Here is a 16303-nt window from a genome sequence, read left to right on the forward strand (position 1 = left end):
TTTTTTTCTTTTTTAGCTTATTTAGATTTTTAGATTTTTTAGTTTTTTTTATTAGTTTTTAGTTTTTATTTCTTTTTAGTTTTTTTGTCCCGGTCGTCATTTATATCCCCCTGTTTCCCCCGGTGTCCCCGTTGTAGTTGTGTCCCTGTGTCCCGGTTGTAGTTGTGTCCCTGTGTCCCGGTCGTTATTTATATTCCCTGTGTCCCGGTCTAATCGAACATTCCTTTTGTCCTGGTCGCTTTCTCTTTGAGTGTCGTCATTTATTAGTTTTTTCCTTTTTTTTTAGTTTTTTATTGGTTTTTACCTTTATTTTAGCTTATTTTTCAGTTTTTTCCTTTTTTTTAGTTTTTTTTTATTTTTTATTTTTTTAGTTTTTTACCTTTTTTTAGTTTTTTTAGTTTTTTTAGTTTTTTAGCTTTTTTACTTTTTTTATTAGTTTTTAGTTTTTTTTTGTAGTTTTTGCCTTTTTTTAGTTTTTTCAGTTTTTTTTTTAGTTTTTTATTGGTTTTTACCTTTATAGTTTTTTTAGTTTTTTAGCTTTTTTATTTTTTTTATTAGTTTTTAGTTTTTTTTGTAGTTTTTGCCTTTTTTTAGTTTTTTCAGTTTTGACGTCACCTAATCCAGTTTTTTCAGGTGACGTCACCTGACACATCCATCCATCCATCCACAGACAGACAACTTATTTTTATATATATAGATATGAGGGGGTTTGTCCCCTCGTTAATACCTCGCTCTTTACTCTAAAGCTTAAGTTTTGTCACAATTCTTTAAGAATGACCCCTGAATAAGAAAGGCCATAGAATAAATAGTTGAAATTACTAAAAATACTTTAGCATAAAGAACGAGTTATTTAGGAGGAGAAGAACCCCTCATATGCGTAATAATCTCTGTTCGTTTTAAGCTTTAATGTTACTCCTTACTTTCAATTGAAAAAACCTTTTCATGTTTATTTTGTCATTGTTTTTTTTTTATAGTAATGCTAGAAAATCCTGCGCCCTTTTCATTGAATTTTTCTTCCCCCATGACATTTTTATCCAAGGAAAGATCCTCCCACATAACCCCCTCCCCTCAACCCTTCCCCCTCCAAACCAAAAAAATCCCCCTGAAAACGTCTATACACTTCCCAATAACCATTACTGTACGTAAACACTGGTCAAAGTTTGTAACTTGCCGCGCCTCCCCGGGGACTGTGGTGGAATAAGTCATCTCCAAAGACATAGTTCTTATGGTTTTCGACTATACTGAACAAAATGGCTATCTCAAAATTTTGATCCGTTGACTTTGGGAAAAAAATAAGCGTGGGAGGGGGCCTAGATGCCCTCCAATTTTTTGTCACTTAAAAAGGGCACTAGAGCTTTTTATTTCCAGTAGAATGAGCCCTCTTGCGACATTCTAGGACCCCTTGGTTGATACGATGACCCTTGGGGAAAAGAAAAAAAAACAAAACAAATAAACATGCATCCGTGATCTGTCTTCTGGCAAAAAATACGAAATTCCATATTTTTGTAGATAGTTTCTTGAAATTTTCACAATAGGGTTCTCTGATACGCTGAACGTGATGGTGTGATTTTGTTAAGATTCTATGACTTTTAAGGGGTGTGTTCTCCTATTTTTTAAAATAAGGCAAATTTTATCAGGATCGTAACTTTCGATGACAAAGACTAAATTTGATGAAACATATATATTTAAAATCAGCATGAAAATCCAATTCGTTTGATGTATCTTTTAGTATCAAAATTCCGTTTTTTAGAGTTTCGTTTACTATTGAGCCGAGTCGCTCCTTACTACAGTTCGTTACCACGAACTGTTTGATACATAATAGATTAGCTGAATAAAACAGTTTTCTGTTTTAACTACTTTTCTGAACTTGTTTTTATTTTATGATGAACCTTCTATGTGTGTGAAAAGAATTATTTTTCTTATGTTTAAAGTCATCATCCAAATCAAGTCGGTTGAATTCAAAGTGAAATTCTAGTTGCGCAATTGTTTATAACAGCAATTTTCTTTATTGTATTTTGCAAAACCTGCAGATAATCTAAAATCATAGAAATCATTGTATTTGTCGCATTAGTTATTCAAGTGATACCCGTACTTTATCAAAAGCTTTAAAGCGAAATCAAAATAACTAAAATGCATAACATGATAAAGAATTCGGATTGTAAATTAAAATATGGAAATTCTGTTTGGAAAGGCTTCTCGAAAACAAAGACTTTCGAAATTTTAATTATAAGAAATCTCAGACATATCCAAATAATGACTTCACTGAATATTTGCTTTGTTTTATCGAAGGTCAACAATTTATCAAATTAAACAAGTACTGATCACATTGAAAAGTTGGAAAATTATTTGCTATTTACAATATTTTGTAACAGAGTGCAAAATCTAGGAATTTGCAATCGTTGTAAACTGTCTATTTTTCCATATTTCATAAATCGTATTTTATCAATTTTGAAATTTTTTAGGCAATTTTAATTGGATAAATTAAAATGTAAGATGATTTTTGATAACTAGATGAATATTACTTGACCAATGATACAAAGACCCATGTCAAACTCCTAAAGAGTAATGTATTTCGAGCATAAGTATATCTGTTTTTGAGTTGATTTTTGAGGGAAAAAAGGAATAAAAACAGAAAGTAATACAAAAAATAAAACATTAATTTTTTTAGAAAATAATGTAAAAAAAATTAAGTTATCTTTCATCTCCAATAAAATCTTGAATTAGTGCTTAACTTTTGCGTGAATCTTCACCCTCCTTTAAAGCACCTCTTCCCCCTTCATAAGGGGTATCAATGCCTTGAATCTATCATTTGATTTTTCTTTTTTGTTTAGGAATTATATAGTATCTTACTCTTGGTTCACGCAGGTATATTTACATACTTATAGTTGTCAACATAAACAATTTTAGTTGCAGTGACAAGCAATTTATTGAGTTAAAAACTTCAGCTTTTACCGGGTAACTAGGAAATTTTTCTAGCATTTTTTTTTTTCAAAACAACAGCAACAGCCATATAACTTGCTGCTGAGATTTCGTGTCAAAAGTGGCAACAACTAGATCAGACTGTGTGTGTATGATGGTAGCCAAGCTTCCGTCAAATGCAATTCACGAATATTTCCCATCACAATGATTTTTTTGCGTGAAACTCGAGTTAATCTATGATATAAAATTATTTAATTTCCCAATTCTGGGAATGGCTATCATTCCATCCATTTCATTGAATTTAATGTGAAATTTATATTTCCTTCCAAAAAGTAGTAATCACTAAGGTTATTGGCACATCATTGCCGCTAAACGAACATAAAAAGTTCTGAGTTTTGCGTATGTGTCTGGACTCGTAATCTGAAATTAGTAAGAATTAATAGCATTAGATTAATACCTATTGTTTATTAATTATTGTTGTAGTAAAATGTGGTTCAATCCCGTTTTCTAGGGCTATAATGAAAGAAAGGTTGAGATGGCTAGGGCTTGTTCTGCGGATTAAGGATGATAAATTGCCGAAGACTATCTTTTTCAGCCAACCGCCTAAACAGAAAAGGGCTAAACGGGCTAAACAGAAAGCAGGTCGTTCTCGTCTCAGGTGGGAAGGATGTCATAAAGAAAAATACAAAGGAACTTGGAACTCTCTGGGAGGGTGTAAAGAGGGAGGCTTTTAATAGATTGTGATGGAGGAGGAGCGTGCGTACCTGTGTCGGCCTCAGGCGGCTTGGTGCTGTGGTGGGTTGTTAATAGTAGTAGTGACTATTGTTGACTATTAATTCTTAAAATCGTTTTAATTATACTAATCTGAAAAAAGGAAACAACTTTCAAAAAAAGAGCTTAAACTTGAATGATATCAAACGTCTTTTGAGCGGTAAGGTTCTTCAAGTAAAAAAAAAAAGACTAAACAGTAAGCTGGAAATCCTATGATCAAGCTTTGATGATCAAGATGATCATCTTGATCATCTTGATCATCTATGATCAAATTTGATGATCAAGCTATGATCAAGCATCTGACTTGTATGAATATAATTCTTAATTCATGTTTGACTTGGTTTGCCAAACATGAAAAAACGAATATGATCACCAGAGCCGTTCCTAGATTTGGTGGTGCCCGGGGCAAAATCACCTACAGTCTCCCTCCTCCCGACTGAAATGTAATCAAATATAGCCGAATCAAAGTGAAAAATTAGATCAAAGTGGGCAATTCTCCAGCCGTGACGCCCCCGAAGCCCCGGTCGCCCCCCGCCTAGGAATGGCTCTGAGTATCAATGAAAAAGGACTTTGAGGAAAAGATAAATAGGAAACAGGGGGGGATGCATAAATAACTGTCCATTGTAAAAAGTAATTTTGCATTTGTCCTTTAATAAATGAAACAGATATTATACAGTTTCCGAAAAAAAACTTTTAAATTAAAATTGAGCCTGTTCTGAAAACAAGTATACCGTGTGGTATAAAAATATCATCTTCTATAATTAGTTATCTTAGCTGGTGTTTCCGAGAAACCGGCATACCCACTAGAACCATAGTCAGTACGACAAATAAAACATCCCGGGGTAAATTTAACATTTACAAAATAACATCAAGCAGTTTGTGGTAACGAACTGTAGCAAGGAGCGACCCTGCTCAACCGTAAAAGAAACCCTAAAAAACGGGACTTTGAAACTAATAGATACATCAAAAGAATCAAATTTTTATGGTGATTATAAATATATAGGTTTCATCAAAGTTTTTTTTCTGTTTTAAAAAGTAGAGTTGAGAGAAAGAGTCAAACTTTAGCGTAAAGAGCGGGGCGTTGAGGAGGGAACAGCCCCTTTCAGATGCGGAGTAATTTTTGTTCATTTTAAGTTTTATTGTCGCTCCTTACTTTCACTTAAAAACCTTTTTTTTTATTTAATCTAAATTAAAATTAAGCCTGCTCTTAAAATAAGTATACCGTTTGGTGTAAAAATATCCTATTCCATAATTTGTAATCTCAGCTGGTGTTTTCGGGAAATTGGCATACCCATTAGAACCATAGTCAGTACAGAAAACAAAACATTCCGAGGGAAATTTAATAAGATACTAGTGTATTACTTCTTTACCATAAGATAACTTAGACGTATTTTTAAATGTCACCCAGATTTTAAAAGTCATTCCAACATTCCCAAGCAATTTTTGAGTAACATATATATATATATATATATATATATATATATATATATATATAAATATATATATATATATATATATATATATATATATATATATATATATATATATATATATATATATATATATATATATATATGCAGCTTCTGCAACAATGATTAAGTCAAGAATTGGATCAACTCGTGAATAGGGGCCAAACCGGTCGAATTTTTTGAAATGGTATCCGTAAATTACCAGAAAGATGGGAAGAACTTATGGCTAGGGACGGAGAATACCACGGATATCGAATTTTTAAGCAAATTTTTCCAATAAAAGTTTCATTTTAAATACAGGTTTTCGCCATTTTTCAATAATTAAGAACAAATAAAAAAGGATGAAATCTGAATACTTTCAGAGGACACTTTGAACATCGAATTTTTAAGCAAATTTTTCACAACAAAGTTTCAATTACAAACACCAGTTTTCACCTCTTTTCAATAATAATAAACAAATAAAAAAAAGAACATCTAAAAACGGAGAAGAAATTTGAATACTTTCAGAGAATACTTTGAAAATTGAATTTTTAAGCAATTTTTCACAATAAAGTTTCAATTTTAAATACAGGCTTTTTTCCACTTTTCATTAATTATGAACAAATAAAAAAAGAAAGAAAATATAAAAAGAAGAAGAAATCTAAATATTACAGTTTATGCCTGTACTCAAGTTGATATCTGCTGGATAAAGAAACAGTTCTTTATTTTTAGTAATTTCTTTTGCTGTTAAGAGTGTCTGACATTTTTTACGATAATTTTCTTTTATTATGCTCTATTGTAATTTTTATATTATTATTTTTTGTCAAGTTACAACTTATTTATCATAATACTTATAGTATTACTATATTATTATATTATTACTTATATTATTATATATTATATTATTATATATTACTTATATTATTATTATTATATTATATTATTATTATATTATTACTTATATTATTATTATATTATTACTATATTATATTACTATATTATTATATTATATTTACTTATTATTATATTATTTTTTGTCAAGTTACAACTGTCACTCTTTAATACCTGCATTGGTGTTTTAACTTTCTTTTTCTTTTTCAGAAAGATTGTATGGATCTCAGCTGCATTGACTCTGAATTTACTAAAAGCTCGATATCAGATTCGATACGTCGATGCGACACTGCTTCAACCTGTAGCAGCATATCTGATTTAGCATTCCAAGGATTCAGTTACGTACCACAGCCCGAAATCACATCTTGAAAATTAACTCTTATGTCTATAATATCAATTTTAAGTTATCAGTACATAAATCCTTTTTCTTTTTTCCGCGTACGCATTTAAATACAAAAATAAATTCGTCTTCAGCACACATTTTTCTGCTTTTCTCCAGATCAGTTTCTAGTTGGATGTGTTTCTAAAACTATCATATTCCCAGGGTTTTTTTTTATGTCATACAATTTTTGATTAGACTAGCTTTCTCTTATGCGGGGCTCCCACGGCGTCAATAAAGCTTTTCATGTAATAGTGCATCATAAAGTTTGTCCCACTCACAAGAATTTCACCCTTTGACTTTACATCAATTTTTCATAGCAAATAATTGAATTAAACAGAGGTGGAGCTGAGAAAACCACCTTTTAAGCATTTTTTCCCCTTTTGATAAGTAAGTCAAAAATGAAAATATTTTCTGTCTGTTCCACTCATTTTCTTTTCTGTCAGCTCTAAACGGATACCTGGAGAAATCTCGGGAAGGTAAACAGGAAGGGTGTGCGAAAGCACAGGATGGCTGGCCCCCAACCCCCTATTGCACTTCCTGGCTGAAGAACCAAGAAACGGAGATCAGCACCGCCGGTAGGGACTTTAAAGTCTAATGCCGTATCCTTTAGTTTTTTTTTTCTTTTACCAAGCAAAACATTTGAACAACTATGCAAAATTATATATATAGACACTTATTTGCGTGTGGTTTATTTGAAATTTTCCGCAAGCCTTCTGCTATTGGCTGAACTTCGCAGAACTTCTTGAAAAAGTTAAATAAAGTTCTACTTTTTTTTATAGCAATAAAGTCAACACAATCATGCGAGGGAAACAATATATTAACTTTGTGGACGCTGTGTGAATACCGCATTACGTATATGTTGCTGTTGTATTGATAAAATGCCAAAAAATTAACTTTGTTGCCAGATAAAGTTCGAACCTCTTTATCTCCGGTATATACATGACGAAGCAACTAAAATTGCTGAGATTAGGGTATGATTTTTCTACCTTTAAGGCTGTTGCTCCGCAATTTCAATTCGAAATACCTATAAACCTACCGACAAGGAACTAAGGGCTCGGAGAAATTCAGAGCTCCATTATTATTTACAAGTTATTTGTTTTTATTTTCATTCTAAGCCAGTGAGTAAAACAAAATCATGAGCAATTTTTATTATTTTAATTGCAGAGCAAATTAACCCTTTAATCTATAATAAGCATTTTAGGAGCCAAATTTATTTTGTCATCGCTCTAGGTTGAAAATAATAACAAATAATAAAAAATCATAGAAGATAATTGAATTCTAGAATACATCCTAAATCATTTAGAACATTAAGATACTGAATCAAAAATACTAAGTTTCAAGGAAAGTTCTTGGTTTGGAACGAAAAGTTTAGCATCACAGACTGCTACCTGTGTTTTATAAATTTAAACTTTAAGATTAAATTATTAGCTCTTCAGCTTTTTTCAGGGGGAATACTTTGACTGTGGTTGTATTTTCATCCTCCTTGGCAAAAATTATGTAATTTTTGAAGCCACTGGGAAAAATAAATGGAAAAATAATTATGCTCAAGTCATTCCTACCGACGAATCTGTAAATTTTAAGAATAATTAAGGTTTGTAATGCGTTAATCATGAAAAAAAATCCTTTCTATAATCCAGACTTAGACAACATTAGTTCGCTGTAAGTCAAATTAGTTAGATGTCTTACAATGTATATTTTTATATTTCTATATATAAATTTTATATTTCTTTGTTCTTGCATTGTTCTATTATTTTGGTACTTCTACTTGTTGTTCTATGGTTGTTCTACTCTTTGTTCTTTGTTCTACCTGAAGTCAACAACACACTCTGTTCTGTTCGACTTATCAACAGCTAGTCATGGGACAGTATCTAGGAGCCCCCAACTACAGCCTGAGGTCTCTCAGAGGAACTCGAATTAGATTTTGGCCCTAGCTTAGTGAGCAGTTTTGTTCTAACATTCTAAGGGAACTTTCAAATTATTGATTTGTGACTCTATATAAATATGTCGGAGTAAGATAATAATTTGGTCAAATAAATGGGGTTCTGGTCAAAAACGAGTGGATGAATAAATTATTAAATGGCCTGTTGCTTACATCGTGTATGATAATTGTGGGATAGGTAAGATTATCTCTATCTTAGGTTAGGATATTTTTCACCAATCAGTTTGTAACCAAAACCTTGGGTGTTTTTTTTCAAACTAATGTTTTTATCACCTAATTTTAACTGTTAAACTGGTTTATTTGTCCACAAGTTCAGTGGATAACGGCTACTGTTTGTAAAAACAAACATACAAAACGATAAAAACCTGATACCTGATACAATGGGACATAGCATGCACCAATGTAAAAAATAAGACATTTGCAATATACTTCAACTTCCTCCCTCTATAACCTTGATTCATTTTTTTAAAAAAATACCATAATTCTCAAATTGTCCCAAAATCTCTTTCTAAATAATTTTTTGTAACAAGTGAATTTGATTGTGGTATTTTGAAAGATATTATCGTGCATATGCCCTAGCTGGCTAATTGAGTTAGAAATTGATTTACACAAAAAGAAAAATAAGTTGGGACTAAAATTGTAAATACTACTGATTTTGAAATCTCAGTTTTAAGCTAATACTTTCAGAACCTAGCTAATCCACCTGATTTGGCTACACACATTTGATTATTCAATAATGCTGGATACCCAAGTGTTTTAATGTTCATGTTAAAGCTAGAAAATTTTTGCTAAAAAAGATTAGGGTTAGATAACTTCGAAGACCACACTGCCTTTCCATGAATAAAAGGTTAGGGTTTTATTAAATCTCATCTAAGAGAAAAAAATTAAACGCCCAGAAGAGATACCTTAACTATTTTTTTTTTTTACTGAATCAAGCGTTTAAACAGAATTGTTCTTAAATTACCAAGGACAGTGAAAATGAAATCCAACTTTTTTGGATTGGTTAATTCGAAACTTAACAACCGTATACATCTTGTAAAGTTAGAGACAGTCTTGATTCCAATTTTTTATATAAAATCAACTTCTATGTGCAGTTGTGCAGTTTTCGGTAGTAAGAGGTGCTAAATTCCAAAAAAGAGAAATGTGGGTAAATACTCAGCAAAAAATAAGCCAAAAATATATGTCACCAAACAGCTTAAGCCAGTATAGATTTTCTTTGACGGTGTATTTGACTTTGAGAATCAACAGATTTCTAATGTTTGAATTTGTACGGACCAAAACCATAGGGACAAAAACATGATTAGTTTGACTTTTCTCTTTTCACGATTCAGCATGACAGCGCTAATAAATTGTGGTTCTGCTCTGGAAACTTCAGGATCTTCAAACAGCCTAAGGAAAATTCTAGAAAAATATCTTCTGGTATCAACAAAATAAAATGTGTTCAAGGGGTAAAACTATGGCGTAATTTCGTCAAGATCCAGGGTGGAGCAAAGTTAGAGCCAATTTTCCCAAATCAAGTGAAAATTATATTTAACACTGAAAAATGAGCCGTATAGTACAATAAAGGTAAAGATTTACTAGTAAAAACTGACCTGTTTCTGCGGAGGTTTGAAATATGCAGGCTTATCTTAGTTTTGACAAGATTTTTGAAGAAAATAAGGTTCAACTGGGGGGAGGGGCAAACTGGGGCTTAGGGGTGGGGGACTGTAGCCTGGGAGGGCAGTTGCCTTCTGCCCCATATCAAATTATGCCCCTGGGCAAAAGCCAGTGCTATTTTAAATTACTTACTGCAGTAAGGAAAATATTTCATTTTAAGCTAGGTTTGCCCTACCGTCAGGGGATTTTAATGTCTAGGAATATTTTGAATGCGAATAACTGAAAACTGAACTCGGCAAAAATAACCCGATGTTTAGTTTTCAGCATTTACTGATGAAGAAGCGGAGGCTCATTGTAAAGAAATATTTGAAAATTCGTGAAAAGCATGTTCAATTTTGAGTGATTTCATGTTCAATTTAGTCGTGTTCGAAATTTCTTGTTCAATCTATAAAAATTTTATGTTCGACCTATGAACATGCTGATGCGATGGCGTTTATTGAATTTACGCTGTAATATCAAACGTAAAAATTTCGATTTCCACATATTAGAGGAACAGTATGTCATCTTTCAACAACAGCACCATCTACTTACGTAAATTGTTGGAACTGTTTTGATTTTCGTCTAAGGGTGTGACTACATTCAACGCCTTCTAGAAAAATGGTACGGAAAACTGGTAGCAGTCTAGATTGGCTATTTCAGCCGTTGCGGACTGAAACCTGTATCCTAGTTTTTCCAGGATCTTTTTTTTCTACAAATTTTTCCTCCCGGATTTCAATTAGTAAGAAAGTTTTTTCATTTCACCACTTCTGAGAGTTTTAGAAACTTCTTTATCTTTCCTGGTAAACCCCCTAGTGTTCTTTTTTTTTCAAATTTGTTGCTAAAGGAAGCTCCCAGAAAACAGAACAACCCGTCTTCACTTCCTAATTTTTGGCATGCAGAGCCATTTATGGGTGTTTTTTTGTGTGCCATACTCAGAAACACGAAACTGGAACGGCAGTAGCAGCCTACACCATCCAGAGGACCTGTTTCCAGAAAACGTCGGTTTTAAACGTGGATGTAAGTACCCAGTACCTCTTTGTCATCTGACGTTATTAGTCATCTATTTATTTTGCTTATATGAAGAGCAAACATAAATACAAACAACGCTTGATGTGCGTCTAATCAATTCTTGCATATCATTCAAGAAGACACTGATTTTAAGTTTTGAATTCTATCGCCTGTGCTTAAGCTTAATCTAAAGGAGAGAAATTTTGACTGGAGGCATGAGAAAAGATTGAAAATGTTAAAAAAATGGTCATTTCTTCTACGAGGCTTCTAGTGAGCATAAGAATAGTAAAGAAGAAAGAGGGCGTTGGTTGAGAAAAAAGTTACTAATTTCGGTTTTCCTGTCGAAGGAGGCATCAGTGACAAACTGAGATATCACGTATGGATTAAATTTTTTCCAGATTTTTTCTCGTATGTCTTTCTAAACAAGTCTTAATAAGAAAATAAACATCAGAGAATTGATGGGTCTTTGAAACCTGTCATTGAGAGGATAATCTGTATTAAAACAGACGATATACTACGAGACAAGAAATGTATTTATACCGTAACTAAAGAGACGGATTTTGAAATATAACCTTAAAAAATACTATTAGAATCTTAATCTCTATCAGTAAAGAAAATAGAACACTTATGAGAACCAGGTCTTTGGTAATATGAGAATAAGATGGGGCTAGATTCTTGTTTTAGAATCAGAACTTGGCTTTTGTAAAAATTTGAAAATACAAGTTCCAGACACATCCAAGCGTGACCCTGTTTGATTAATTCTTAAGTGTATCTGTAACAAAATAAAGTAAGCTGCACCATCGACACAAAGAAAAAGAAAATTGCACCAAAATCCAGTAGTTTTCAAACTTTATTTTATCACTGCTCTGATCATATGGTGCCTCCTTTCCATTTTATGAGTGATTTTTTTCATTCCAATTAATCATTTATTCACAGCTTTGAAAAAGTTACACCACCTTTGCTTCTCACAGAGACTATCTGTCTTAGCTTTACTCTAACTAGCTATGGCTCTCGGGTCTTCCATCAAGGTGATGAATTTCAGAATCAACTGACTCGAAATATAGACAAGAGAACTTTCAGTGCTGCAAGTTTATTGAGACAAGTTCTTACAAAGAAAGAAAATGAATAACAATTTTATTTTGCTGTCTTTTAATGAGATGGATGTGCTTGCCTATAAATGTTCCAGAGTGTTTCAAATCTTGGTATCAATGATGAGATGCCTGTGCGAAGCTCCTTTTCTCTAACCAAACGAACATGACATTTCGGATTAATTTCAGCTTATGCAGAAAATGCTGTTTCGTATATATTAGATTTTGTGAATGTCGTCAATAAAGCTTTATTTGACAAAAAATTATATTCACTCTTAATATCTATCCAAAATTGAATTAGAGATGCATTCTAGAAATTCAGTTTTGAAGATTTTAAAGAATTGTCAGAAGCTAGTTCAGTCAAAATCTCTTTCTCATTACTTTTTAATTCAAATTGGTCTTCTACGTCAATAAATAACTTATGTATCCACGTATATTTTGTAAAATCGGGATTATCGAAATAATTCATTTAGCCGTCCTGGCTGAGTGTTTGGCGCGCTGGCGTGGGAATTCTGTGTCCAAGGGGAACGGGTTCAATCCCAGTTGTGACCAGTTATTTAGTTTGGGACGCGGGTCAGTGGCGTGACTCTGTAAGCTCAGCTAGAGTCGACCCAGCTCTAAATGGGTACCTGGAGAAATCTGGGGAAGGTAAGCAGAAAGGGTGTGTGAAAGCACAGGATGGTTGGTCCCCAACCCCCATTGCAATTCCTGGCTGAAGGGCCATAAAACAGAGATCAGCACCGCCGGTTTAGACCTTAAGGGTCTAGTGCCGTCTTACTTACTTTACTTACTTACTTACATCGAAATAATTCAAGAAATTAATTAACGAAGAATCGAATTAGTCAACGAATGGATTTTTGTTCGCTTCTATGTTATCTTGGGCGCATAAATTTAAAAGTGAAAATTTATTTTTCACTTAAGTTATTTATGAATTTTTTTTTCAAATTTGCCATCCATGGCTCCATTTTCTAATGAATTTTTTGCAATTTTTAATTTTTGATGACATTTTTTGGCATTATTTTTTTTAATCAACCGAAGCATTTGTGAGCCTCACATCGATTTATGAAAAAAACTTAATTTTTATAGAATTTCCACCAAACAGGTCATTTTAACGATCAAATGCCCATTTTGATTTTGTTCGACAAAAATTACAATTTTTACTTTGAGTTCATGTATCCTTTGAATATATTTGGCACGAAATATCAAGTGTTCTTCACAATAGTACAAAAGCGAGGTGTAAGTAGCTCCCATATCGTCACAAAGGTTTGTCTAACTTATATTGGAATGATTTTTACGTAGTTTATAGCTTTTGTTAAAGCATCTTTAAGTTCTTCACTCGTAATTTTTGATGTAAGAGCTACTATGTGGAGCATATACTGCGTCCACAGAACGTCGGGTGTTTTCATTTTATGGAAACACCCAGTTTTGTTTCCTGGCATTGAGTTTGCACTGTCTGTACAATGCCAAATACAATTTTCCACAATGTGCCTTTCTCGTTAAAAAATTCAATTATTTTAAAAATATCATTGGATGTGACTTCGTCAGGAATAAGTTTTGAAGAAAACATGATTTCAGCTACATTATACTCTTTATCATATCAAAAATATCCAATAAAATATGCACTTTCAGCTACATCAGTTCCTTCTTCTACTTTCATGGTGAATTTTGTAATGCGTATATGAGAAACTATTTGATTGCAAAGAATGTCTCTAACAGTCTTCTAACTGATCGTCCATGAAGACTTTTAGCGGCATCTAAAAAATTTGGCTTAATTTTCCTCGAGATAGGAGCCCTTGCCGTTGCTCAGGCTGGGTTTCTTTAAACCGTCAATCGCGGAAGAGTTAAGATATTTCAAGCGACTGCGTAGGTTTAACTTCATTTGATTTATCGTCAATCCTAGTTAATATGCTTGCCTCTCCTTAGATACGCCTACCAGTTTGGGAAAGCTGGCTAAGGAATTTCGCTAGAAAGAACTAGATAGCGCTGATTATGTTTTCCTCTGAGACAGCCTTTACTATCATCTTACTATCTAATACTTTTTGTACATTAGTTTGAAGCTGCCTCAAATTTTATGAAGAAGAATTAGCAACAGTACTAAGAGGATTAAAAAACAATAAGGCTTCAGGCGCTGATATTGTGATAAATGAGTTTTTTAAATATGGTGCTTTTGAAGTTAGAAATCAGCTACTGAAGATTATGAATATGATTTTTGAAAAGGGAAATACCTAATAATTTTAGGAAAACCTTAATTAAACCGATGTATGAGATTGGTGACAAGAGTGAGTCTCGTAATTATCGAGGCATTATATTATTCTCTGTAGGTAGCAAATTACCTAGTAATATGATACTTTAGAGACTGAGAGAGACTATAGACAAAGTTTTAATAGAATAACAGTGCGGTTTCTGAAAAGGTAGAGGGTGTTTCTACCACGTTTTCACTCTTGGGTTCATAATTAAGAAGTGCCTGCGTTGTCAAACACCTTTGTTCCTCAGTTTTATAGATTATGAGCAAGCGTTTGGTTTTATTGAAAGAAGAGATTTAGCAAAAGTTTTATCATTATATGGTATACCAAACAAATACATGAAAGTGATTTGTGCTATTTAAGAGAATGATACTGCTGCGGCTAAGGTAGGAAATGAGGTTAGCAGCTGATTTTGTATTAAATCAGGAGTTAAGCAGGGTTATATTCTTTCCCCCTTTATTTGAATCTTTGTGATAGACTTTGTCTTAAGGAGCACAGGAAAGGAAATCGGAGACCACGGTATCAAATGGGGAAAAAAAAATCTTCTGTACTAAGATTATACTGATGATTTTTAGCATATAAGATGAAAGTTTGAGCAAAATAAATGAATTTTTAAAGGTTTTGCGGGTTCAGGGTGCTATAATAGGTTTGAAAATTGATGTTAAAAATTCTAAATCACTAAGACCAGGAATAATTGAAGCTAAATAATGACGAAGACCACACTATCTTTCCCTAATACATCTACAGAAAAAATTATAATGAGGACTTTTTTTTTCCCAAGACAGTGAACCAACAAAACCTATTTGAATATTTTGGCCCTATGTCTAAGGGCTGTCTTCAGCAAAGAAAATAATAAACAATAAAACACTTACAATAAAAGTTTTCGGTTAAGAATCTATTCTTTTTTTTTAAAATAGCCTTGGCATAATTACTTCTTAACGAAAAGTTCAGCCAAGACTGTGTGATAAAAGCTAACATTTTACACGCTAAAAAGGTTCATTCATTGAACTAACTGTATTTATTAACGATTGGAATAGTTCCTTTTGCCTTCTCTGCCTTCTCTATATATTTGCCTTCTCTGCAGCTAATCTTGTAGTTCTTTTGCGATTGGGCTTGTTTTTATTTATTCCTATTTTTGTTTTATTTTGAATCTAGATTATTTTCTGTAATTAGTTTTGTGTACATAAGGTTGAGTGTGTATTCACCCAAGTCTCTATTGAGGGATTTATTATTATTTAAGTTTTTTTTTATTTCGATTGCCTCACAGACAGTTTGTTCGATTCTTAGGTCATTGCTAATTAGAATTGTTTCGTCAAATAGAACATAATAGTTTGTATTTTCAAAAATATGATTGCTTAAATCTGAGTCGAAAGATAAGGAGTTATTTCTAGATTTTAATACTTTTTTAATACTTTCTTTGTATTGTTGTAATCGTACTCCTAAATTTTGGTGGGTTCAACCAATGTAATAATTTCCACAACAACATGGTATTTGATGCGCCCCTCTTAGACGAGTAACTGGGGTTTATCCTTACCAGAATTGAGAAGATTCATTATACTTCATTTACTTGTGAATACAACACGTAAATTGTTTTTTAAACAAAGTTTTTTCAGTTTCGAAGTAATTTTTGGAATATAAGGTAGGTAAATCGTGCTTGTGGGATTATTCGAATCGTTTTCTGGTGTGGGATTTAAGGCTTTATAAGAATGCATCTTTAATCTTTGAGCAATAACAGTATTTATGAGAAAAATTGGGTACCAGTTGCCAAAAAGTATGTCTGTAATAAAATTTAGTCTTTTTTTTTATATATGGCTCTGAACAGATATTAAGTACTCTATCCACAAGAGATATTACCACACCTCTTTTAACCTTTGGAAGATGGTTAGATTTGAAGTGAAGGTATCATATTAGCCGTAGGTTTTCTGTAAACCTTAAAATCAAGGTTATTCGCAGTGCGTATTATCAATACATCTAAAAAA

The 16303-nt window shown here is 32.6% G+C and overlaps 1 protein-coding gene across 3 annotated transcripts in view; it reads left to right on the forward strand.

Moving 5' to 3' along the window:
• The window catches only part of LOC136031378 (serine/threonine-protein kinase Sgk2-like), a 53740-nt gene extending 47235 nt beyond the window's left edge, over positions 1–6505 (forward strand). For all 3 annotated transcript variants that reach the window (XM_065710888.1, XM_065710889.1, XM_065710890.1), the window contains exon 11: positions 6240–6505. In XM_065710888.1, coding sequence (XP_065566960.1) covers positions 6240–6398 — 159 coding nt within the window. In that variant the 3' untranslated portion in view covers positions 6399–6505. The remainder of the gene's footprint in view (positions 1–6239) is intronic.
• Positions 6506–16303: the final 9798 nt, after the last annotated feature.

The sequence above is a fragment of the Artemia franciscana genome, chromosome 9 (genome assembly GCF_032884065.1).
Source record: "Artemia franciscana chromosome 9, ASM3288406v1, whole genome shotgun sequence".
Lineage (NCBI taxonomy): Eukaryota > Metazoa > Arthropoda > Branchiopoda > Anostraca > Artemiidae > Artemia > Artemia franciscana.